Raw genomic sequence first — 27,423 nt, forward strand, 5'->3', positions numbered from 1 at the left:
AAAATTGATAAACCCCTAGCCAGACTTCTAAAAAACAAAAGAGAGAGGACCTGAATAGATAAAAATCACAAATGAAAGAGGAGAGATCCCAACCAATATCACAGAAATACAAACAATTATCAGAGAATACTATGAAAAAATATATGCCAACAAACTGGACAACTTGGAGAAAATATACAAATTCCTAGATACCCACACACTACCAAAACTCAAATGGGAAGAAATAGAAAATTTGAACAGACCCATAACCAGTGAAGAAAGTGAATCAGTTATCAAAAATCTCCCAACAAATAAGAGTTCTGGGCTAGATGGCTTCCCAGGGGAATTCTATGAGACATTTAAAGCAGAGTTAATATATATCTTTCTCAAGCTGTTCTAAAAACTAGAAGATGAAGGAAAAATTCTGGACTCATTCTATGAAACCAGAATTACTTTGATTCCCAAACTAGACAGAGACCCCACAAAAAAGGAGAATTACAGGCCAATATCCCTGATGAACATGGATGCAAAAATTCTCAACAAGGGACTAGCAAATATAATTCAACAGTATATCAAAAGAATTATTCACCACACTGAAGTGAGATTCATTCCTGGGCTGCAGTGCTGGTTCAATATTTTCAAATCAATGTGATACATCACAATAACAGAAGAAAGAATAAGAACCATATGATCCTGTCAATAGATGCAGAAAAGTATTTGACAAAATTCCGCATCCTTTCTTAATAAAAACCCTCAAGAAAGTTGGGATAGAAGGAACATACTTAAACACCATAAAAGCCATATGTGGAAAGCTCATAGCTAATATCATCTTCAATGGGGGAAAACTGAGATCTTTCCCCCTGAGATCAGGAACACAGCGGGGATGTCCACTCTCACCACTGTTGTTTAACATAGTGTTAGAAGTCCTAGCCTCAGAAATCAGACAACAAAATGAAATAAGAGGCATCCAAATTGGCAAAGAAGAAGTCAAACTTTCACTTTTTGCAGATGACATGATACTCTACATAATAAACCTGAAAGATTTGCACCAAATAGCTTCTAGAACTGATCCATGAATTCAGCAAAGTCACAGGATACAAAATCAATGTACAGAAATTGGTTGCATTTCTATACACCAATAATGAAGCAACAGAAATAGAAATCAAGAAATAGATCACATTTACAAGTGCACCAAGAACCATAAAATACCTAGGAATAAACTTAATCAAAGATGTAAAAGATCTGTATGCTGACAACTATAGAAAGCTTATGAAAGAAATTAAAGAATACATAAAGAAATGGAAAAACATTCCATACTCATGGATTAGAAGAACAAATATTGTTAAAATGTCCATATTACCCAAAGCAATCTACACATTCAATGCAATCCCAATCAAAATTGCACCGACATTCTTCTTAAAGCTAGAACTAACAATCCTAAATTTTGTATGGAACCACAAAAGACCCCAAATAGCCAAAGTAATGTTGAAAAAGAAAACCAAAGTGGGAGGCATCACAATTCTGGACTTTAGCTTCTACTACAAAGCTGTAATCATCAAGACATATGGTATTGGCACAAAAACAGACACATAGACCAATGGAGTAGAATAGAGAACCCAGAATTGGACCCACAAATGTATGGCCAACTAATCTCTGACAAAGCAGGAAAGAGTATCCAATGGAAAAAAGACAGTCTCTTTACCAAATGGTGCTGGGAGAACTGGACAGCAACATAAAGAATGAAACTGGACCACTTTATTACACCAAACACAAAAATAAACTCAAAATGGAAGAAAGACCTATATGTGAGACAGGAAACCACCAAAACTCTAGAAGAGAAAACAGGCAACAACCTCTTTGACCTTAGCCACAGCAATTTCTTGCTTGACACATCTCTATAGGCAACGGAAATAAAAGTAAAAATGAACTATTGGGACCTCATCAAAATAAGCTTCTGCATAGCAAAGGAAACAATCAACAAAACTAAAAGGCAATGGACAGAATGGAAGAAGATATTTGCAAATGGCATGTTGGATAAAGGTTAGTATCCAAAATCTATAAATTACCAAACTCAACACCAGAAAAACAAATAATCCAGTGAAGACATGGGCAGAAGACATGAATAGATCCTTTTCTAAAGAAGACATCCAGATGGCCAACAGACACATGAAAAGATGCTCAACATCACTCATCACCAGGGAAATACAAATCAAAACCACACTGAGATACCACCTCACACCAGTCAGAGTGGCTAAAATTAACAACTCAGGAAACAATGGATGTTGGCAAGGATGTAGAGAAACGTGAACCTCTTGCACTGTTGGTGGGAATGCAACCTGGCGCAGCTGCTCTGGAAACAGTGTAGAGGTTCCTCAAAAAATTAAAAGTAGAACTACCCTACGACCCAGCAATACCACTACTAGGAATTTATTCAAAGGATACAGGAGTGTTGATTAATAGAGGCACTTGTAACCTAATGTTTATAGCAGTGCTTTCAACAATAGCCAAATCATGGAAAGAGCCCAAATGTCCATCAACTGATAAATGGATAAAGATGTGGTTTATATACACAATGGAATACTACTTGGCAATGAGAAAGAATGAAATCCTGCCATTTGCAAAAACGTTGATGGAACTGGAGGGTATTATGTTAAATGAAATAAATAAGTCAGTCAGAGAAAGACAGATACCACATGTTTTCACTCATTTGTGGATCTTGAGAAACTTAACAGAAGACCATGCCGGAAGAGAAGGGAAAAAATAGTTTCAAACAGAGAAGGAGGCAAACCCATAAGAAACTCTTAAATATAGAGAACAGAGTTGATTGGGGGAGGGCAGGGGAGAGGGGAAAATGGGTGATGGCTATTGAGGAGGGCACTTGTTGGGATAAGCACTGGGTGTTGTATGTAAGCGATGAATCACAGAAATCCACCCCTGAAACCAAAAGCACACTGTATATACTGTATGTTAGCTAGCTTGATGATAAATTAAAAAAAATTTTTTTTAATGGAAAAAAAAGAACTGAAGTAAAAGTGTCTCTATTTGCAGATGATATATATATTTTTTTAATTTTTTTTTCAACGTTTTTATTTATTTATGGGACAGACAGAGACAGAGCATGAACGGGGGAGGGGCAGAGAGAGAGGGAGACACAGAATCGGAAACAGGCTCCAGGCTCCGAGCCATCAGCCCAGAGCCCGACGCGGGGCTCGAACTCACGGACCGTGAGATCGTGACCTGGCTGAAGTCGGACGCTTAACCGACTGCGCCACCCAGGCGCCCCTGATATATTTTATATGTATAAAATCTTAAAGACCCCACCAAAACACTAAACCAAATAGAATAATTAAGCAAATTTGTAAGATACAAAGTTAAATAGAAATCAGTAGCATTTCTAAACACTAACCATAAATTATCTAAAAATAAAGAAATTGATCCCATTTACAATAGCATCAAAAACAATAAAATACTTAGAGATAAACTTAATCAAGGAGGTAAAAGATCTCTACACTGAGAACTGTAAGACATTTTAATAAAAGAAAATGAAGATACAAATAAATTACCCCATGTTCATGGATTGGAGGAATAGTATTAAAATATTCATACTATGAAAAGCCACCTGTAGAAATTCCTATCTAGATTCCCATGGCATTTTTTACAGAAGAAAAGAGTCCTAAAATTTATATGTAACACAAAACACCTAAATAGCAAAAGCAATTCTGAGAAAGAAAAACAAAGCAGGAGGCACCATACTTCCTGATTTTATGCTATATTATAAAGCTATAGTAATCAAAACAGTAAGGTACTGGTACAAAAACAAATACATAGACCAGAGGAATGCATAGACTAAAAATATCACAAAGGAAATAGATATTAAATGCAAATAGAAACTAAACGAATGCTGGGGAGGTACATTTATTTCAGGCAAAATAGACTTTAGGAGAAAGACTGTGATAATAGAAAAGAATGTCATTATAAAATTGATAATTGATTCTATGACTCCCCCATACTACATGGCTGATAAGTGGTAGAGCCAGTATCTTCAACTCTCTGATGCCATTGCCTGGGCTGGTTCTTTTGTACCATGCTGTACCTTGACTCTTGCGTCACCTAGGGTATAGCAACAATCTCTCACTGGTGTTCTTATCTCTTGTATTTTTTCCCCCAACCTAATCCCCAGACTCCTGCAAGCTGAACTTCCTAAAATACTACATAATTTACCTTGACTCAACATTGATTGGCTTCTCTTTAGTAATAAGGGTCAAAACTGTTTCACATTTAATAGTGGCAAGAATCAATTTTTGTGACCTTAGGTAAATCATTCTCTTGTAAACTGACCCATGACAACTTGTATAATATCACTGTATTAATTTCTAATGGTATTAATCATATTATATTAATATTTAAAAATAAGGTCATTATTATCCCTGATGAACACTGATGCAAAAATCTTCAATAAAATGTTAGCAAACTGCATTAAACTGAATTAAAAAATTCATTGAAAGTATTATTCACCAGAGTGGTTCAATATTTCCAAATCAATCAAAGTGATATATACCACATTAACAAAAGATAAAAATCATATTATCTCTTCAATAGGTGCATAAAAAGCATTTGATAAAATTTATAATGTTGATGACAAAAACTCAACAAAGTGGCTTTAGAGAGAATATACCTCAATGTAATAGAGGCCATCTGTAAAAAAAGACACAGCTAACATCATACTCATTGGTGAAAAACTGAGAGCTTTCCCTCCTAAGATCTGGAATGAGACAAGAATGGAAACTCTTGCTATTTTTATTCATCATATTAGAAGTCCTTAGCCACATCAACCAGACAAGGGAAAGAAATATGAAGGTATCCACATTAGTATAGAGGACATTAAATTGTCACTATTCACAGATAACATGGTACTACACAGAGAAAACCCTGAAGATCCCACCAAAAAACAACTTTAAGTAATAAATGAATTCAGCAAAATTGCAGGATACAAAATTAATACACAGCAATTGGTTGTTTCTCTATATACTAATAATGAAATAGCAGAGAAACTAGAAAAAAATTTCACTTACAATTGCACCAAACATAGTAAAATACCTAGGAATAAACTTAGCAAAGGAGATGAAAGACCTCTACTCTGAAAACTTTAAAACACCATTGAAAGAAATTGAATATGACACAAATGGAAAGATATTCCAAGTTCCAGGAGTCAAAGAATTAATATTTAAATGCCTATACTATGCAAAGCAATCTATAGAGTCAATGAAATTTCTATCAAAATACTAACAACATTTTTCACAGAACTAGAATAAATAATCTTAAAATTTGTATGGAACCACAAAAGACGCTGAAGAGCCAAAGACATCTCAAGATAGAAAAAAAACAAGCCAGAGGTATCACAATTCCAGATTTGAAGATATATACAAAGCTGTGGTAATCAAAACAGTAAAATACTGGCACAAAAATAGATACAAAGATCAACAGAACAGAGAGTCCAGAAATAAACCCAAATTTGTATGGTCCGTCTATGACAAAAGAGAATATACAATGGGGAAAAGATAGTTTCTTGAACAAACAGGTATTGGGAAAACTGGACATCTACACGCAAAAGAATAAAACTGGACCACTTTCTTGCACTATACACAAAAATAAATTCAAAATGGATTCAAGATCTAAACGTGAGACGTGAAACCATAAAAATCCCTGAAGAAAACAGGCAGTAATTTCTTTGACCTTAGTCACATTGACCTTAGTAACATTTTTCCAGATATCTCCTCTCGGGCCAGGGAAACAAAAGCAGAAATAAAATATCGGGAGCACACTAAAATTAAAAGCTTCTGCACAGTGAAAAAAAACCATCAACAAAATGAAAAAGCAACCTACTGAATGGGACAAGATGTTTGCAAATAACATATCTGATGGGGGGTTAATATCCAAAATATATAAAGAACTTATAGAAATCAACAGCAAACAACAACAAACAACAACATGACCAAATAATTGATTTAAAAATGTGCAGAGGACTTGGATAGACATTTTTCCAAAGAAGACATGCAGATGGCCAACAGACATATGAAAAGATGCTGAACATCACTAATCAGAAAAATTCAAATGAAAACTACAATGAAACATCACCTCATGCCTGTCAGAATGGCTAAAATAAAAAGACAAGGCATAACAAGTGTTGATGAGGATATGGAGAAAAAGGAACCCTCATGCACTGTTGGTGGGAATGTAATTGGTACAGCCACTATGGAAAACAGTATAGAGGTTCCTCAAAAAATTAAAATTACAATGACCATATGATCCAGTAATTCCACTATTGTGTATTTATCCAGAAAAAATGAAAACATTAATTCCAAAAGATATATGCACCTCTATGTTTATTGCACAGTATTTACAATAGCTAAGACATGGAAGTAAACCAAGTGTCCACTGACAGTTGAATGGATAAAGAAGACATAGTATACATGCGTGTGAGCACATGTGCACATGCATACACACACACACACACACACACACACACACACAGGGATATCATGAAAAAGAATGAGATTTCACCATTTGCAATAACATGGATGGACCTAAAGGTATTATGCTGGGTAAAATGTCAGGGAAAGACAAATATATGATTTTACTTATATGTGGAATCTAAAAAACAAATGAATAAACAAAAGCAGAAACAGGTTCATAAATACAAAGAATAAACTCAAGATTGTAAGAAAAGTGGGTAAGGTAATGGGCAAAATGGGTAAAGGGGAGTGGGAGATATAAGCTTTCATTTATGGAATAAACTCATGGGGATAAAGGGCACAACAGAGGGAATATAGTAAGTGGTATTAGCATAGTGACAGATAGTAGCTACACTATGGTGAGCATAATATAACATATGGGTTGGTGAAGCACTGTGTCATATACCTGAAACTAATGTAAGACTGTGTGTCAACTATACTTCAAAAAGAAAGCAACATAAAAATTTAAAAAGTTATTATGTAATGATAAAACTGTTCCTCCAATGAAAGATTATAATATTTGTAAATATTTGTGCACCCAATATAGGAACATCTAATATATGAAGTATTAACACACCTGAAGTGAGAAATAGATAACAATATGATAGTAGAGGACTTTAATGTCCACTTTTATCAATGGATTAATCACCCAGACAGAAAATCAATAAGAAAACATTGGACCTAAATGACCCATTAAATAAAATGAACTTAACATTTACAGAACAATCCATTGAACAGCAGCACAATACACATTCTTCTTAAGCATACATGGAACATGCTCTAGGTTAGATCATATCACAAACAATTCTTAATAAATTTAAGAAGATTGAACCATATCAAACATTTATTCTGACCACAATGGTATGAAACTAGAAATTATAAGAAAATTGGAAAATTCACAAAAACATAGAGACTAAACAATATGCTATGGTCAACGAATAGGTCAAAAAAGAAGTTAAAAGTTGAAAGAGAAGTCAAAAAACACCTTGAGAGAAATGAAAATGGAAATACAATATACCAAAACTGTACCCCCATTTTCACTGCAGCATTATTTACAATAGCCAAGACATGATGGAAATAGCCAATGAAAATGTAATGTGATGTGATGTATGTGTGTGTGTGTGTGTGTGTGTGTGTGTGTGTGTGTGTACACATTCTGAAATTTTGGACAACATGGTTGGACCTTGTGGGCATTATGTTAAGTAAAATAAATCAGAGGATGATAAATACCGTATCATCTCACGTATATATTGAATCTTAAAAACAATCAACCAACCAAACTTACAGACAGTGAACAGGTTGGTGGTTGCTAGTGGTGGGGGTGGGTTATCTGTGAAGTAGGTGGCCAAAAGATACAAAGTTTCAGTTACATAAAAGCAATAGGGTTTAATGTACTACATGGTGCTTTAGTTAATAATATTGTGTGGTATATTTGAAATTTGCTGAGAGTAGATCTTAAAAGTTCTCATAAGAAAAAATATATAACTGTGGTGATGGATGTTAACTAGACTTATTGTAGTAATCATTTTTAATATATACATATATAAAATCATTATTGTGTATACCGGAAACTAATACAGTATTTTGGACCAATTATATTTCAATGAAAACAACTATTTTTTTAATTTTTTTTTATTTAAAAAAATTTTTTTAACGTTTTATTTATTTTTGAGACAGAGAGAGACAGAGCATGAACGGGGGAGGGGCAGAGAGAGAGAGGGACACAGAATCGGAACCAGGCTCCAGGCTCTGAGCCATCAGCCCAGAGCCCGAAGCGGGGCTCGAACTCACGGATCGCGAGATCGTGACCTGAGCTGAAGTCGGACGTTCAACCGACTGAGCCACCCAGGCGCCCCAACAACTATTTTTTTTAATCCAAGCAAATACAGGTTAGATGCCAAGCAAGTTAGCTTTCATTTTCATAATAGGTCTTGAAAACTTTCCAGGCTTCTTAAATCTTGCTTTAAGGAAATGATTTCTCAGACCCTCAACTTTTCCCCCACCATCTTCTCCAAGCAGCTGCTGAAATTTACCATTTGGAGGCTAACGGACATTAACTCATATTCTTTCCAGAAATGTATACAGTAAGGTGCCTGCATCCTTAGCCTTGGTCCAGAGAGCATTATCTGGGCATCAATCATCACCATCAAAACACTCCATTTCAAGGGGCTGTGTAACTCCTGGCATTGGGACAGAATAGGACAAAGGAAATAAAACATTACCCTGTACAAAAAATGTGCTCCCTCCTAACATCAGTACGCTGAGTACTATTCCTTCAGGTTACTGCTTCTCCTTTTCTAATCCCCTTTCATTTCACAAAATCCTACCAAACAAAAAGACAACATAATCTGAAAACCATTTTCTGGTTCTACTTGATTGAATCTTAAAATCGATTTTTCTAGGTCTTGTATGTAACTGCAAAACACTTACAACAATTATAAAAGTTACACATATTGGCAAAAACTATAAGAAGGCCTTCATCTTTAAGTTCAGGCGAAAAAATATTACTTTCAATCATCAATAAACAAAAAAATTTCAGAATATTTAATACATGCAATCTTTATGTAAGATTGGTAATTGTTGACCAGATTTCCTCACCTGACTTATCTTACAAATGCAAAATATTTAAAACTCAAAACAAATTTTTTTTCAACGTTTTTTATTTATTTTTGGGACAGAGAGAGACAGAGCATGAACGGGGGAGGGGCAGAGAGAGAGGGAGACACAGAATCGGAAACAGGCTCCAGGCTCCGAGCCATCAGCCGAGAGCCTGATGCGGGGCTCGAACTCACTGACCGTGAGATCGTGACCTGGCTGAAGTCAGACGCTTAACCGACTGCGCCACCCAGGCGCCCCTAAAACTCAAAAATATTTTACAATATTTTCAGCTAGGTCAAAAACACATCATTTGATGCTATACAAACAGGATATTCATGCCTCCATTTTTAAAAATTATTTTTATAAAATCTCTATAATAGAAAAATAAATGTAATTGTGTATGCTCTTGAATGCATTTTCTTTTTTCTTTTTTTTTTCTTTTTTTTCCAACGTTTATTTATTTTTGGGACAGAGAGAGACAGAGCATGAACGGGGGAGGGGCAGAGAGAGAGGGAGACACAGAATCGGAAACAGGCTCCAGGCTCTGAGCCATCAGCCCAGAGCCCGATGCGGGCTCGAAGTCACGGACCGCGAGATTGTGACCTGGCTGAAGTTGGACGCTTAACCGACTACGCCACCCAGGCGCCCCTTGAATGCATTTTCTTAATTGAATCACAGTTTTAACTATTACTTTAGGAAAGGTATAAAGTTCTAAAATATTCAGTGTGAACAGCTGATATTACCTATTATTTATTCTTTTTTTGGGGGGTTTGGGGGAGAGATAGAGGAAGTGAGTGCAAGGGAAAGGCAAAGAAAGAGGGACAGAGTTAGAATTCCAAGCAGGCTCCTAGCTGTCAGCATAGAGTCTGACGCGGGGCTCAATTTCACAAATGGTGAAATCATGACCTGAGCCGAAATTAAGAGTCCAATGTTTAACCAACTGAGCCATGCAGGCACTCTGAGAGAGAGAATCTTAAGCAGCCTCCATGCTCAGTGCAGAGCCCGATGCAGGGCTTGATCTCATAACTATGAGATGATGACTTGAGCCAAAATCAAGAGTCAATGCTTAACCACCTGAGCCACCCAGGTGCTCTTTTTTCAGATATTATTGAAATATCACTAAAATACTTCTGGTCAATTATTGACATTTTTCAAATAAAAGCAACTACTTAAAATATTTAAATTTTCTTCACTACCATGCTCCTTTACACTATAAGAGTAACATGCTAATTAAGTTGCATCGGAAGCACAATTTTATCTTTAGTGTTATATTTTCCAGTTCTTACTCTCAGGATTTCAAATATTTGAACAAGTATACATCTAATGAATGTGTTTCATTATGGAACAGCTGGCCACAAAACAGTACAATTTATTCAACAGCTGAAATCTAACTTTCAAACAGTAGAGCCTCTCCAATGATTTAAACATCCAGGATATGCCAAATTGTCTTATATAAATCAATGTTTCCTATTCCACTTGAAAAATGCTCCTTCCAGCCCAAAGGGATCACTCACTCATCCAACCATTATGACATTTTAACTTAAAAAAAATTGGTCATCCTCTTCAAAGAACAGATTAAAAGTAGAACTTGTTTCACAGTAGACATCACTTAGAAAATATTTCCATCAGTTTGCAATCTTCTAATTGCGTTTGGAAATGTTGTTGCAAATGTGTACCTCCGAATATTTCATTTTAATGGCTTTGAATAAAATATTTATTACCATGTGTAAAGGAAACATTATATGGAGTAACTGAACATGATAATATTCATGAAGGTATGTGCTCCGTATAATACTGACGATAACTACATTTCACTGTTAAGAACAATATTTTTTCTTTACAAGCTCCAGAAAACATAAGATAAAAAAAATTTGTTTAAAATGGGATAATATAATACTCCCTCAATTAAAATCTGAAAGAAACTCAGAGAAAGAGATGAGAAAGAACACCACTATGTTCTAGTGTCAGACTAGAAGAAAATGGGACTTTTTGTTCTCATTTTGGCTTCTCACCTTGGGTTTGACATTAAAACCCTTTAAACTTTATTTTTCCTCATTAAAAAAAACCCAGGACCCCCTCCAAATTCTTTCAGCTCTTACACTCTGACAGGTGAAATTAAGAGACACAGAAAAGGGTTTCAGGCAACTAGCCAGCCAGCTTCCTTTCACCCAAGTCTCCTGCCATGTTCCCCCTGGGTTCTTGGTTACTCTTCCCACCAGTGCACAGCCGCACTGCCCAGCAACCTTCCATTGATTTAGGCTCCTGCTGCCTCACTACATGCTTCGTTGCCATAACACCTGGCAACACGACTGGGCCTATAAATTTGTGACTGAGATATTGAGTTTAAGGAGCATCCAGTGCTGAAGGTCATATCCACCTGTGAGTCTCCCTATCTGTCCACAACCAAGTGGCAACTAAAAGTCAATCTTAGAAATGACCTGTTAACTCTGCCTCAAATTTCCATTTGTTGGTTACTTCTCAAGAAAAGTCCCATCTTCTTATGCTCACCTTTATTTCTAGAATACCTTGTGTTTCCTTTCTTCCCAACACTTCCCTAACAGCACACTCCGCTTCCCAACCCAACCCCCTACCTTTTTTCTCTGGATTTCTGATTCCATTACCATGAGCTCCCTACACCTGTGGTCTTTTCATAAAATGCTTCATTTCCTTCCTCCCTCCCCTCTTGCTTTAACGTGTGTTCCTTCTGAGAAATTCTCTTTCCTGGAGCCATGTCAGAAAACATTTATTTTCTCACACTGTCCTTGCATCAGGATCACGGAGTGGGGTCAAGTTCTCTGTACTCCTCATTGATGTTTTCAGATCACAGCTCCAGACGTTCTTATAAAAATGCCAATTCCGCTTGATTGGAAGATGGCAGTGTAGGAGGACGCTCGGCTCACCGCATCCTGCTGATCACTTAGATTCCACCTACACCTGCCTAAATAACCCAGTAAACTGCCACAAGACTAGCAGAACAGAGTCTCAGGAGCCAAGCGCAGAAAAAAGGCCCACGGAAGAGGGTAGGAAGGGCGGCAAGGCGGTGCACGCTACACGGACTGGCGGGAGGGAGCCGGGGTGGAGGGGCAGCCCGCCAACCAAGCAGAGCCCCTGAGTCTGGCTTGCAAAAGCAGAGGGGCCAGACAGAGTGTGTTCGGACAGCAAGCAGGACTTAACATCTGGAAGGTTATAAGTTAACAGCTCTGCTCAGAGAGCAGGAAGGCTGGAGGACAACGGGAGGGAGAGTTGCTGAGCCCCGGGACGACAGAGCTCAGTTTGGCGGGGAACAAAGGCACTCGGCAGTGCCATGTCCCTTGCCCATCCCCTAGCCAAAATCCCAAAGGGAACCAGTTCCTGCCAGGGAACTTGCTGGCACCACTGAAACACCCAACGCTGTGCTTCTGCGGATCCACACCTCTGGCGACGTCTGACTCCCTCCCGCTGCCGCAGGACCCCTCCTGAAGTGGATCACCGAAGGAGAAGTAAGCTAAGCCTGCCCTTCGTGCCACTGTGCACCTTGCCTACCCACCCCAGCTAATACGTCAGATCCCCAGCACCACAAGCCTGGCAGTGTGCAAGTAGCCCAGACGGGCCACGCCACCCCACAGTGAATCCCGCCCCTAGGAGAGGGGAAGAGAAGGTACACACCAGTCTGACTGTGGTCCCAGTGGTGGACTGGGGGCAGACATCAGGTCTGACTGCGGCCCCACCCACCAACACGAGTTATTCAAGACAGCACAGAGGAAGTGCCCTGCAGATCCGCACCACTCCAGGAACTATCCAAAATGACCAAATGGAAGAATTCCCCTCAAATAACCTCCAGGAAATAACAACAGTTAACAAACTGATCAAAAAGGATTTAAACAATATAACAGAAAGTGAATTTAGAATAATGTTCATAAAATTAATCACTGGGCTTGAAAACAGTATAGAGGACAGCAGAGAATCTATTGCTACAGAGATCAAGGGTCTAAGGAATAGTCAGGAGGACCTAAAAAATGCAATAAATGAGCTGCAAAATAAAATAGAAACAACCACGGCTCGGACTGAAGAGGCAGAGGAGAGAATAAGTGAACTAGACGATAAAATTATGGAAAAAGAAGAAGTTGAGAAAAACAGAGATAAAAAAATCCAGGAGTATGAGGGGAAATTTAGAGAACTAAGTGATGCACTAAAGAGAAATAATATACGCATAATTGGTATTCCAGAGGAGAAAGAGAGAGGGAAAGGTGCTGAAGGGGTACTTGAAGAAATCATAGCTGAGAACTTCGTGGATCTGGGGAAGGAAAAAGGCATTGAAATCCAAGAGGCACAGAGAACTCCCTTCAGATGTAACTTGAACCGATCTTCTGCATGACATATCATAGTGAAACTGGCAAAATACAAGGACAAAGAGAAAATTCTGAAAGCAGCGAGGGATAAACGTGCACTAACATATAAAAGGAGACCTATAAGACTCGTGACCGATCTCTCTTCTGAAACTTGGCAGGCCAGAAAGGAATGGCAGGAGATCTTCAATGTGATGAACAGGAAAAATATGCAGCCGAGAATCCTTTATCCAGCAAGCCTGTCATTTAGAATAGAAGGAGAGATAAAGGTCTTCCCAAACAAACAAAAACTGAAGGAATTCGTCACTAGACAGTCCTACAAGAGATCCTAAGGGGGATCCTGTGAGACAAATACCAGAGACATTGCTACAAGCATGAAACATATAGACATCACAATGACTCTAAACCCATATCTTTCTATAATCACACTGAATGTAAATGGATTAAATGCGCCAACCAAAAGACATAGGGTATCAGAATGGATAAAAAAACAAGACCCATCTATTTGCTGTCTACAAGAGACTGATTTTAGACCTGAGGACACCTTCAGATTGAGAGTGAGGGGATGGAGAACTATTTATCATGCTACTGGGAGTCAAAAGAAAGCTGGAGTAGCCATACTTATATCAGACAAACTAGACTTTAAATTAAAGGCTGTAACAAAAGAGGAAGAAGGGCATTATATGATAATTACAGGGTCTATCCATCAGCAAGAGCTAACGATTATAAATGTCTATGTGCCGAATACGGGAGCCCCCAAATATATAAAACAATTACTCACAAACATAAGCAACCTTATTGATAAGAATGTGGTAATTGCAGGGGACTTTAACACTCCACTTACAGAAATGGATAGATATCTAGACACGTGGTCAATAAAGAAACAAGGGCCCTGAATGAGACATTGGATCAGATGGACTTGACAGATATATTTAGAACTCTCCATCCCAAAGCAACAGAATATACTTTCTTTTCAAGTGCACATGGAACATTCTCCAAGATAGATCACATACTGGGTCAAAAAACAGCCCTTCATAAGTATACAAGAATTGAGATCATACCATGCATACTTTCAGACCACAATGCTATGAAGCTTGAAATCAACCACAGGAAAAAGTCTGGAAAACCTCCAAAAGCATGGAGGTTAAAGAGCACCCTACTAAAGAATGAGTGGGTCAAGCAGGCAATTAGAGAAGAAATTAAAAAATATATGGAAACAAATGAAAATGAAAATACAACAATCCAAATGCTTTGGGATGTAGCGAAGGCAGTCCTAAGAGGAAAATACATTGCAATCCAGGCCTATCTCAAGAAACAAGAAAAATCCCAAATACAAAATCTAACAGCACACCTAAAGGAAATAGAAGCAGAACAGCAAAGACAGCCTAAACCAAGCAGAAGAAGAGAAATAATAAAGATCAGTACAGAAATAAACAATATAGAATCTAAAAAAACTGTAGAGCAGATCAACAAAACCAAGAGTTGGTTTTTTGAAAAAATAAACAAAATTGACAAACCTCTAGCCAGGCTTCTCAAAAAGAAAAGGGAGATGACCCAAATAGATAAAATCATGAATGAAAATGGAATTATTACAACCAATCCCTCAGAGATACAAACAATTATCAGGGAATACTATGAAAAATTATATGCCAACAAACTGGACAACCTGGAAGAAATGGACAAATTCCTAAACACCCACACACTTCCAAAACTCAATCAGGAGGAAATAGAAAGCTTGAACAGACCCATAACCAGCAAAGAAATTGAATCAGTTATCAAAAATCTCCCAACAAATAAGAGTCCAGGACCAGATGGCTTCCCAGGGGAGTTCTACCAGACATTTAAAGCAGAAATAATACCTATCCTTCTGAAGCTATTCCAAAAATAGAAAGGGAAGGAAAACTTCCAGACTCATTCTATGAAGCCAGCATTACTTTGATTCCTAAACCAGACAGAGACCCAGTAAAAAAAGAGAACTACAGACCAATATCCCTGATGAATATGGATGAAAAATTCTCAATAAGATACTAGCAAATCGAATTCAACAGCATATAAAAAGAATTATTCACCATGATCAAGTGGGATTCATTCCTGGGATGCAGGGCTGGTTCAACATTTGCAAATAAATCAGCATGATACATAACATTAATAAAAGAAAAGAACCATATGATCCTGTCAATCGATGCAGAAAAGGCCTTTGACAAAATCCAGCACCCTTTCTTAATAAAAACCCTTGAGAAAGTCAGGATAGAAGGAACATACTTAAACATCATAAAAGCCTTTATGAAAAGCCCACAGCTAACATCATCCTCAATGAGGAAAAACTGAGAGCTTTTTCCCTGAGATCAGGAACACGACAGGGATGCCCACTCTCACCGCTGTTGTTTAACATAGTGCTGGAAGTTCTAGCATCAGCAATCAGACAACAAAAGGAAATCAAAGGCATCAAAATTGGCAAAGATGAAGTCAAGCTTTCACTTTTTGCAGATGACATGATATTATACATGGAAAATCCGATAGACTCCACCAAAAGTCTGCTAGACTGATACATGAATTCAGCAAAGTTGCAGGATACAAAATCAATGTACAGAAATCAGTTGCATTCTTATACACTAACAATGAAGCAACAGAAAGACAAATAAAGAAACTGATCCCATTCACAATTGCACCAAGAAGCATAAAATACCTAGGAATAAATCTAGCCAAAGATGTAAAAGATCTGTATGCTGAAAAGTATGGAAAGCTTATGAAGGACATTGAAGAAGATATAAAGAAATGGAAAAAAATTCAGTGCTCATGGATTGGAAGAATATTTTCAAAATGTCAATTTTGAAATTGACTACCCAAAGCTATCTACACATTCAATGCAATCCCAATCAAAATTGCACCAGCATTCTTCTCGAAACTAGAACAAGCAATCCTAAAATTCATATGGAACCACAAAAGGCCCCGAATAGCCAAAGTAATTTTGAAGAAGAAGACCAAAGCAGGAGGCATCCCAATCCCAGACTTTAGCCTCTACTGCAAAGCTGTCATCATCAAGACAGCATGGTATTGGCACAAAAACAGACACATAGACCAATGGAATAGAATAGAAACCCCAGAACTAGACTCACAAACGTATGGCCAACTCATCTTTGACAAAGCAGGAAAGAACATCCAATGGAAAAAAGACAGTCTCTTTAACAAATGGTGCTGGGAGAACTGGACAGCAACATGCAGAAGGTCGAAACTAGACCACTTTCTCACACCATTCACAAAAATAAACTCAAAATGGATAAAGGACCTGAATGTGAAACAGGAAACCATCAAAACCCTAGAGGAGAAAGCAGGAAAAGACCTCTCTGACCTCGGCCATAGCAATGTCTTACTTGACACATCCCCAAAGGCAAGGGAATTAAAAGCAAAAATGAACTACTGGGACCTCATGAAGATAAAAATCTTCTGCACAGCATAGGAAACAACCAACAAAACTAAAAGGCAACCAACGGAATGGAAAAAGATATTTGCAAATGACATATTGGACAAAGGGCTAGTATCCAAAATCTATAAAGAGCTCACCAAACTCCACACCCGAAAAGCAAATAACCCAGTGAAGAAATGGGCAGAAAACATGAATAGACACTTCTCTAAAGAAGACATCCGGATGGCCAACAGGCACATGAGAAGATGCTCAACATTGCTCCTCATCAGGGAAATACAAATCAAAACCACACTCAGATATCACCTCATGCCAGTCAGAGTGGCCAAAATGAACAAATCAGGGGACTATAGATGCTGGAGAGGTTGTGGAGAAACGGGAACCCTCTTGCACTGTTGGTGGGAATGCAAATTGGTGCAGCCACTCTGGAAAACAGTGTGGAGGTTCCTCAAAAAATTAAAAATAGACCCACCCTATGACCCAGCAATAGCACTGCTAGGAATTTACCCAAGGGATACAGGAGTACTGCTGCATAGGGGCACTTGTACCCCAATGTTTATAGCAGCACTCTCAACAATAGCCAAATTATGGAAAGAGCCTCAATGTCCATCAACTGATGAATGGATAAAGAAATTGTGGTTTATATACACAATGGAGTACTACGTGGCAATGAGAAAAAATGAAATATGGCCCTTTGTAGCAACATGGATGGAACTGGAGAATGTTATGCTAAGTGAAATAAGCCATACAGAGAAAGACAGATACCATATGGTTTCACTCTTATGTGGATCCTGGGAAACTTAACAGAAACCCATGGGGGAGGGGAAGGAACAAAAAAAGAGGTTAGAGTGGGAGAGAGCCAAAGCATAAGAGACTCTTAAAAACTGAGAACAAACTGAGGGTTGATGGGGGTGGGAGGGAGGGAAGGGTGGGTGATGGGTATTGAGGAGGGCACCTTTTGGGATGAGCACTGGGTGTTGCATGGAAACCAATTTGACAATAAATTTCATATATTGGAAAAAAATGCCAGTTCCCTTGAAGGTTTACCATTTCTTGATTTCTCTTTTTTTATACATAGTCCCTCCTTTGTAGACCTTGTAGACACTCCCCTACTGAGGATTTTTTGGCCACAAATTTATGAACTTTCTTTCCTCCCTAACTCCTCTTGTCAAGGAGGATGTTAATGTCTAGGAGGTTGACCCAGTTATTGCCATTGCGTCTCATTCTTCCTTCCTGTTTTCATTCTTGCAGGTTCTTTCTGTCACCTCCACCAACCTATGGCCATACCTGGAACCTCACTGAAACCTGCCTCCTTCTGAAGTCTCTTCTTCAGGTATCACTTTATCTGACCCAAACTTCCTGTTTTTGCAGCTTGTCTGCCTAAGAACTCCTGTTTGACCAGTCTTAGTCTTCCAATTCATTTCACTTATTTATCTTGTCTTGTGAGTCAGCCTTTTCCTACAGTGTTTTCTAATTTGTTCAGATTTTGAGTCTCTTTGATCTCTCCCTTGCTGAGGCCTCAAACTTGCTTGCCCCTTTTCCTTTAATTGGAACTGCTTACTGAGATGCAAACCATGATGAATTCAACCCTTCAACTTCTCTGGTTACACATAGACTGCATTGTGCTTGCTAAACATCATCCAAATGAGTCAGATTGGTAGCACTGTATAAATGTATAGCCAGAAAACTTAAAAGAACCTTAAAATTGCCTGAATTGCTATCATCCTTCACCAGTTCACTTTCCATTTCTCTCAATAAAATAGTTTCTTTAATTCTTTTCCAATAACCTTAAACCACTTCTTTATTTTCTGCTGACCTAGACTGCAATTTCACCACCTTTTGCATCTAAACCTATCTACATCTATATTAGGCACTGCTCCCTTCAGTTATAGTGGATATATCCCTGCATCCCACTATAGGCTATCCTGACATCTATGCTCTAGATCCTTCTGTCTTTATCAGCTGTCATACACACCAGCTTTATCTGTCTGCTATCAATTATCACACACACCAGATGTATTTTTAATGACATTTAAATAGTTTTAAGTCATAGCTTAAAAAAGAACCTTGAAACAAACAACTCCTTCCAGTTACTTTTTGTTCTTCTCTCATTCATAATCTCTTGTGTTGAGTTGTATACATTCCCTGTTTCCATGCCCACACCTGCCGTTTTCTCTTCAACCCAATCCAATCTGGACTTTGCTTCCACCACCCCACCAGAACTCTCCTAGCTAAGTTCACTAACATTCTCCTTATTGCTAAAGCAAAATTACATTTTTCAGTCCTGATCTATTACATTTTTCAGTCCTGATCTTACCTGACCAATACCTACTAATTGACTAGATTTCCTTCTTTGGTTTTCTAATACCACATATTTTTTTCTTTTTGCCTCCCTCCTATCTGGTCACTTGTCTCCATAATTCAGTAGTTCAACAAATATTATAGAATACCCATGTTTATCAAGCACTGTATGCTAAGCATACAGCAGTAAGCAAGACAACAAGGTCCTTGCCCCAAATATCTTATATTTTAAGGGGGGGGGAGGAATTAAGTAATTTCACAGAGTCACCAAAAGTTATATGAAGATAGAATAGTTATATTGTTAGATACCACATTAGAACATTTCTTACTCTTTTTCAGCCTCCTTTGCTAGTCTATTCTCCTGAGTTTTAATGTTAGCATTCTTCAGAGCTCTGTCCAGTGTCATGTATTTACGCTGTATTCACTCCTTGGCTGATATTTATTCATGTAGGTTCCATCAGCATGCCTATGCCCCTTAAATTTGTATTTTCACCCCAAACTTCTTCTGACCTCCAAACTTGTGTTTAAGTGCTTACCTCAGGGTTCGAGCTGTTGGACGCTCCACTCTTTTGTTGCTGTACCACCTAGAACAAATTTTCTGTGGTTCTGCAAGTACTGTGGCTGCAGAAGAGAGGCTGGACAGCGGAGGAGCTTTTCACAGTCTCTAGCAGGAAGAGACAGCCTTCACTTTTTCTTACGTTTCCTTAGTCTGAACTAGTCACAGAGCTCAACCTAACCACCAAGGGGCTAGGAGGTGTAGTAAATGGCCAGAAAGGAACCAGATATCTCTGAGCACAAGTAATAGCTACCACAGAAAAAAGTTTGTTTAGACTTCTATTTCCTCCTTTTTCTTATCAATCACCTTCTAAACGTCTCTTTAATTCAGTAATTTTCTCTATTCCTACAGTAAACTGGAGATGCATTGCCCAGATTGGCCTTCCAAAAAGGACTTGTCTTGGCTCCTGAGCGTGCAATCTGCTAACAGCCTGCAGCTGTCTGCTTCTTTTAGCATCTGCCTCAGCTGCAGAGCATTACCTGGGCCACGAGCACACCCAAGATAATGGCCTATATCCCATGACTGATTGTGGCGGGAGTATGAACACGTCTTTACAGTTCTGTTTCTCCCTCTGACAAAGTTGGTTTTCTTTCCCCAGAAAAGGGACCAGGGTAAGGAGAGATGATGAACATCAAAATTTCAAATACAAATAAAGACAGGCTCATGTTCCTCCTTTCCACAGGTGTTGATAGTTAATGAACAGCTTGCATACCGATTTCTATTTAAACATTTGCTTTTGGAAGAAATAACCTTTGCCAGCTGGCAATGGGAGGGGTAGGAGAAATTAGGTGAAATATTGGGATTTGAGAGATGAATCATTTCCAGCCCAGCTTGCAATGAGGACCCTGTCATTGGTAAGGGGAACACAGACATCCTGGGCAGAAGGTGTATGCCCAATTATTAAAATTCTCTTTGTTGGTGAGGTATGAGAGTATACCCCTGGGGTAGGAAAATATTCCTTGCATAAAGAATCAGACCTTTGAGAAGTACTGGGGAAACTAATTATTAGGACAATGAGAATGGATGGCTATTGTCAAGCCCACCGCTACCCTAGAAAAAGATATTCACAATGAAACTCCAAGTGTGAAAGCCAACAGACCTTCCTGGTAGCTTACGAAAACACTCTCCTGCAGGGAAGCAGAGGATCAGGAGTTAATGGAGTGGTAGAACTCCAGATAAGATTAAATGCCCAATCAAGGCAGGTTAATTATGATAAGATCAGGGTCTGGTTGGGGAAGAATGGGATCCTAACATTTGGGAAGAGAACATTTGGGTGGATGACCCTGTACATTTGGAACCACTTGAATCTTCTGAACTCTCTGAAAATGCTAAAGTAAGCGGACCCTTTCTCTTAAAGAGCTAGCCTGCCCACCCCTCTTACTTGAAGGCAATGCAGAGTCCTCTCTCCACAAAACATCATTTGCCCCCTCCAGAATCTGACCTTACATTTTTATGGCCACTAGGCATATAATTAAGGTTAAGTCACAGAAGAACTCGGGAATATGCTGGTGCTAATAAGGCCTAATATCCTAAAGAATATGTGAAGACCTAGACATTGTGTACCGGAGGAGAATCTGTGGGTCTGAAATCTGAGAGTGCTTAATCAAGGGGACCAGAATATATGATAGGGCAGGGTGAGTTTATTAACTTGCGAACTTTCTAGGGATATTGGGTTAATCAGCTTGGTGAGGACTACAGGTGATGGTTTATTCACTATGGAGATGACTCCTAGAGACGTGGAAAAAGCAATGCCCATGCTAAGTTGAAATACCAGAACACCATAGCAAACAGTAGACCAAGGGATTTATTTTTTTTTTTAATTTTTTTTTCAACGTTTATTTATTTTTGGGACAGAGAGAGACAGAGCATGAACAGGGGAGGGGCAGAGAGAGAGGGAGACACAGAATCGGAAACAGGCTCCAGGCTCCGAGCCATCAGCCCAGAGCCCGACGCGGGGCTCGAACTCACGGACCGCGAGATCGTGACCTGGCTGAAGTCGGACGCTTAACCGACTGCGCCACCCAGGCGCCCCATAGACCAAGGGATTTAAAAACCCATGGAAGCCAGCATGCTGGAGTAAATACACTTTGTAAGGCCAAAAGCCCCACCATCAAAGGCCTGCAAAATATACCATTAACCAAAGTTATAAACTGTTCTGCTTTGAGCACCAGAATCACTAAAAGTTCAGTGGTAGGTCTCTTCTATAGCCTAGGGCTGAGAGTAGGAAAGGCCCTTACTAATAGGCTCAGGATATCACGGGGGGTGGTGGTGGTGGTGGTGACTAGATCTAAATAAAGGCCAAGTGGTAGCACTTAAATGTCAAAATCCAGGTAGATGAAATCATTGTAACAAGTGGAAATTTCAAACTAGTAGCCAGGAAATCTGACCCTGCCCCTTGGTAGACACATCGGGCTCCAGAGAGATTCAGGGACTTCTCATTAGTAAAATTTTGGGGGTTTCTGTGGACAGAGGCATGCCAGATATCCACTCCAAAATAAAAGACAAATGATCACATCTTGCACTCCCCACAACAGAAAAGGAAGTTTAACACTTGGTTGGTATCTCTGAGTTATGGAGCAGTATATTCCATTATCCCACATCTGGGAATACTGCTGTGGCCCATATGGCTGACACTAATGGTTGCTAGCTTTGGTGGCACTTGGGGCACAGAAGAGCTCTGCCACAGGTCTAGATTGTGGTATAAGCAATAATGCTGCTCTGGCCATACAACCTGGAAGTTCCTATAATATTAGAAGTATTGATGATAAGTAACATGACCAGTGGAGCTTGTGGCAAGCCCATGTATAGGGGAATCACATGTGGTTTCTGAGGTTTTGGAGCAAGGCCATAAAATTTGCCTTTTGAAAAACAATTCATGGCATGCTCTGGTGGAGGAGCCCCTGACCATGGTATTCCACTTGATTGATCATGTATCCATAAATGCCCATCATGAGCTGGAGTCTATTAGAGCCATCATGTCATAAAGTTGGTTGGGTGCAGCAGCAAACCATCATCATGTGGAAGCAGTACATCCAGATAACTTTAGCAGTATCAGAAGGCAAGCTGCATCAGCAGAGAGCCCAGACTGCCATGTCATTCATCAATATTAATGTTGGACCAGTGTCCCTCCTTTGGTTAATAACCTATGACTGACTGACAGAGAAAAAAAATGTGGTCTTGGCTTCTGGATGGGTTGGCTGGATATGTAGGTGAAAACTGAAAATGGATGGCCAACTGCCCTGTAGCCTCACTAGGAGTAGCCTTTAAAGGCAGTGGTAAGAGAAAATTCTCCCAGTGGGTGGAGCTTTCAGCAGGACCCTCACCCATATGTCCATCAGCACCTAGCCTGCTTGTCTGCAATCTTTCAATGTTTCTTCTTCTAGGTCCCTGACCAGGCTGTTAGGTCATTCATCGCTACCCTTGATCTCAGGCCATATCTTCTTCTTCATAAATAGGATTACCTCTATTCTTAGAAATCAGACATCTTCTATGAAATTCATTTTGTCTAATAACAAACCAGAGAACTATTTATCCTCTTCTGCTTTGTCACCTAATTCATATCCCTAACTCTTTCAGGGCAAAGCTTGCTCATAACCTAAGAAATTTTTATTCCAGTAGTTATCTACTCTCCTTTCAAAATCATGGGTGTAGTATTTTATGTATAGTATACTACTGCAATAATAAAAACTCAAATAATTGCAGAATGATCATGATAAGTTTGACTAGTATAGGAATAGTGTCCATAGTATATCTTTCTTTAAACTAAATAATAAATCTTTTTTTTTTTCTTTACTAACATCCCAATTTCTTATGGTTCTTTTGTATTTCTTTCATATACTTTGCTTTCCAAAGCATTTTCTTTCCTTTTCCTTTTGGAAGAATTCTTTTAAAAAGAATATCAATTAGAACATAAATAATATTTGATTAATTGGAAAGTTATTTTGCAGTTTGCTTCACCTTAACTTACCAAGGGAAAAAAAAAAGGCTGATAAAATTTGTGATTGCTGACAAATGTATTTGGTCCTCCATTTGCATATCAAAAATGAACCAAATTTTCCATTCATTTAAAAATGTAGCTCATGGTCTAATGAACTCTCGGTTACTATTTCTGAACTACATTTTAGTGATTTCTGTCTGTGATTAACTTCAATTTAGTCATTTCTTTAAATTCAAATGCTATTTGAAAGAACTTTCTCTGCTTGATGTCTTCAAGATCTGTTTCATAGAACTATGTATTCCATTAACACTGTGACAAAAATATTATGTGAGGTTTTTTTCCTTGTCATAGATAATAAAAGTCAATGAAATAATATCAATATTTTAATACAAAAATTTGAAAAGATACTGAGCCATAAATTTTTTAAAAATAAGCAAAATAAGAATCTAAGGGTTATATTTTTCAAGTGAATATTTTGAAACAATAGTTCATTATTTTGGAAATGGGGCTGGTTTAAAAAAAACAGATCCTTTAATACTGATTGTATCAAGAAATTTGGTAGTACTTATAAGTTTCTTGAAATAAGTGAAACCATTGTAAATGTGGCATAACTTACAGCACTATATTTTATTTTACTTTAATGTATAAAAAATACCTTTATGGATATAAAGTGAAAGAGACAACTACCATCTGGATTTTCTTATAGGTTTGTGTGAATATTCCTATAGGTTTTTATGAATATTAAAATGCAAAAAATACACAAAGACCTAGAAAGAATCCTTCCATGTTACATGTATCAAGTTCAATGTTTAAAAACAGTGACTCCATGCAAGGAAAATCTATTTCCTTAATTTAAGTAAAAATAGTTATTTTAATCAGTATGAAATAAAATTTTTAAAAATTATTCATAATTAATATCCTGAACATATTGATCAAAGCACCTAATGATTTAAGTCTTATAAGGAATGGGGGCATTTAAGTGTACCTAGTCATTCAGACAAATAGGCAAAATGACAACAAAGAATTCTATACACATTTGTCAAGAGTATACGATGTTTATGTTCTACAAATGAAACATTTTTATGTTCAATATTCAAACATTTTCTGATGTTAATAAAACATGCATTTTCATAACTGAACTCCTTCCAATATTAAAGATAGCTCAGTACTTTTTGTATTTAAAGGGTGAGATACAGGCCTTCTTGACAGATTACATTTTTGTCTAACTTTTCTCATATAATTACTATATCTTTTAGACAAACTAAGTTTACTTGTACCCCAACTGACAATAAGATTTAAATCTTCTTGTAGTGAAGTATTTGATCTCTTCTTGTCTTTTATTCTAGTACCAAGAATCTTCTTTGGATTGTGGTTAATATGTTTACAGTCCTTGGCCATCTTCTGGCTTTGACTAGTGTGCCATTTTTCACTGATACATGGGCTTTCCATTGCAGTGAGACATATAATATTCTTGTTAGTAATGGAAGGAAGAAATGCTTGAGATGACATTTTTCCAATGTGTTCAGTGAGTGAATCTTGAAGATACTTGGGGAAATGTTGGCTAATTTTATATTCATAGATTAATCTTCTTGAGTTTGAATCATCTAACTTGATGGAGAATAGATCATCTATTGTTATATTCTGATAGGTATCTGTTGGACTTTCAGGTGTATTCAACTTTTCAGAATCATGTTGAGGTATGCTAGGTAAAATTTCAAGTCTATTTTGTTTTAAGACTAATCCAGTACCAGGAATGAAAAGTTCTGGTTCTTCCTGTTTTGACAGATGAGTGATGTTTGTGTTTGAAATGGACTGATGTGTGTGTCCATTTACTGCTGTATCTTTCCAGATTAAAGGGTTATATATAACTTGTCCATCAATAGGGCATGAACTGCACTTGTATAATAACCAACTGTCAATACATTTCCTATGAAACTAAAAAAAAAAATTATGAATTAATCAGAGATATAATTGTCTTGTTTATAATGTACATTATGCAAATTTCTCCAGGTTTCATTATTATGTTATTATTAAAACTAGCAAAATGGAAGATAACTATAATTTATCAAGTTTTATGGAAATATTTTGAAGAGTAAAACTGAACTGGTTATGGACTGATGTCTATTTTCAACATTAAAATGGAAATCCTTCTTTGGATTTTTTTTTTGTAATCTCATGAAATCTTACTACTTAAGTCATCAATTTCACTGTTGTTTTCTAATGAATGACATGTATTAAATAATAAAAATAGTCATAACCAACTAGACTTGGAAATAGATCTGGTAATGGTAAGATATAAAATGGTAAAATATAAGATATAAAAAGATATAAAATAAATCACATTCTTGGGAAGAAAACAACCTATCAGACATTTTAAATAAAGGTGACTCTAAAGCTATAAATATTTACAGTAACTTTATTTCAGAAAAAAACCTGGTTACCAAATATATAACGATCAAATAGCATTAGACTTTAATTCTAGTGAATTCATTTGAAATAAAAACTATGTCAAATTAAGCGTCTGTTTCATCCAAAGAATCACAAAACACGTTAGGTTAATATTCTATAAGCTTTTTCTTTCTTCAAGTAACTGAAGTAAGATAAAATAATCCAACTTGAAGAGCCATTTATCTTTTCTGGATAGCATATATAGAAATGAGTCCTAATCAACAAAAATCCATCCACAGGGGACAGAGCTGCCTTCTCAATGGTCTCTGCTAGGGCTCTTCTACCATACACTGTTCAATATGAACATCTCTGCACATGATATAACTAAAAAGTGGCAGGAGAAACTTAAACTGTCAATTCATTTATAAACACTGGCCCTATAAGGAAAGACAAACTAAAATGATGTGACTTCTACCTTGTGAGCACATGGTAGCAATCTTGTATGTTGACCAAGACAAAATGCCTTCAAACAAAGTCGACACTGGTAACCTGGAGCAAGCAGCTTACTAGTTTTTGTAATCAGTAAGAGAGGCAGTGACTTTACCACTTGTTTTGGTGTGTAAACTTGGCTGAATGAGAATGAGCAGAAAGATATTAATGTTTATATGTGATTATAGATCAGGAAGTAGTCAATAGCACAGGTAAATTACCTCCATATAAATAATGTAAATGATTCCAATATTTTCTTGAACTGAAGGTAATAAATCTCATACACTATAAAGTTAAAAAATCTACTATATTGATGCTGAACAAGATAGATCCAACCTCAACATCAACTTCATAAATAACAAAATTTAATTTAGTCATTTCAAATAAAAACCCAACCTGAAATTTTTTGATTTGCACTTTTTAATGTATATGAAACAAGAACAAAATTTTAATAAGAAACATATACTCAAATTATTTCAGTCTGAGCCAACACATACACCTTGTGTTTAGAAAAATACAATCCAATTCACTCTGCCATCTGGTAGGAAGTAAGGGGCACAGTAAGCCACATTAAATATTTCAGGCTACTATGATAAATTGGTAGATATGAATCTAGGAGGAAACTCATTTTCCCTTGGGATATGTTTACTACTTTAGTATTGTTAGACTATGTTAATGTGACTCTAAAAGTACCAAACCCATTTTTGTACCAGAAGTACGAACCAACATAACTCAGATCAATGTAAATTAACTGCTATTTGATGCCATTACCAACTGATGACACAGATAAACATTTAAAAACACAACTTAGCTAAAGGTTAGACACATTCCTATTATTCAAAAGTCATTCAGAACATAGTTCAAATACAGGCATACCTTGGAGATATTGTGGGTTTGGTTCCAGACCACCACAATAA

The 27,423-nt window shown here is 37.5% G+C and overlaps 1 protein-coding gene across 2 annotated transcripts in view; it reads right to left on the minus strand.

The window, feature by feature from the left end:
* Positions 1-24,664: 24,664 nt before the first annotated feature.
* Positions 24,665-27,423, minus strand: part of ZSWIM2 (zinc finger SWIM-type containing 2) — a 34,141-nt gene continuing 31,382 nt past the window's right edge. For both annotated transcript variants that reach the window (XM_040475599.1, XM_040475598.1), the window contains 2 exons: positions 26,493-26,646; positions 24,665-25,564 (listed from right to left, as the gene is read on the minus strand). In XM_040475599.1, the coding sequence (XP_040331533.1) occupies positions 24,758-25,564; positions 26,493-26,646 (961 nt within the window). In that variant the 3' untranslated portion in view covers positions 24,665-24,757. The remainder of the gene's footprint in view (positions 25,565-26,492; positions 26,647-27,423) is intronic.

The sequence above is a fragment of the Herpailurus yagouaroundi genome, unplaced genomic scaffold (assembly GCF_014898765.1).
Source record: "Herpailurus yagouaroundi ecotype Mexico unplaced genomic scaffold, PumYag 140, whole genome shotgun sequence".
Lineage (NCBI taxonomy): Eukaryota > Metazoa > Chordata > Mammalia > Carnivora > Felidae > Herpailurus > Herpailurus yagouaroundi.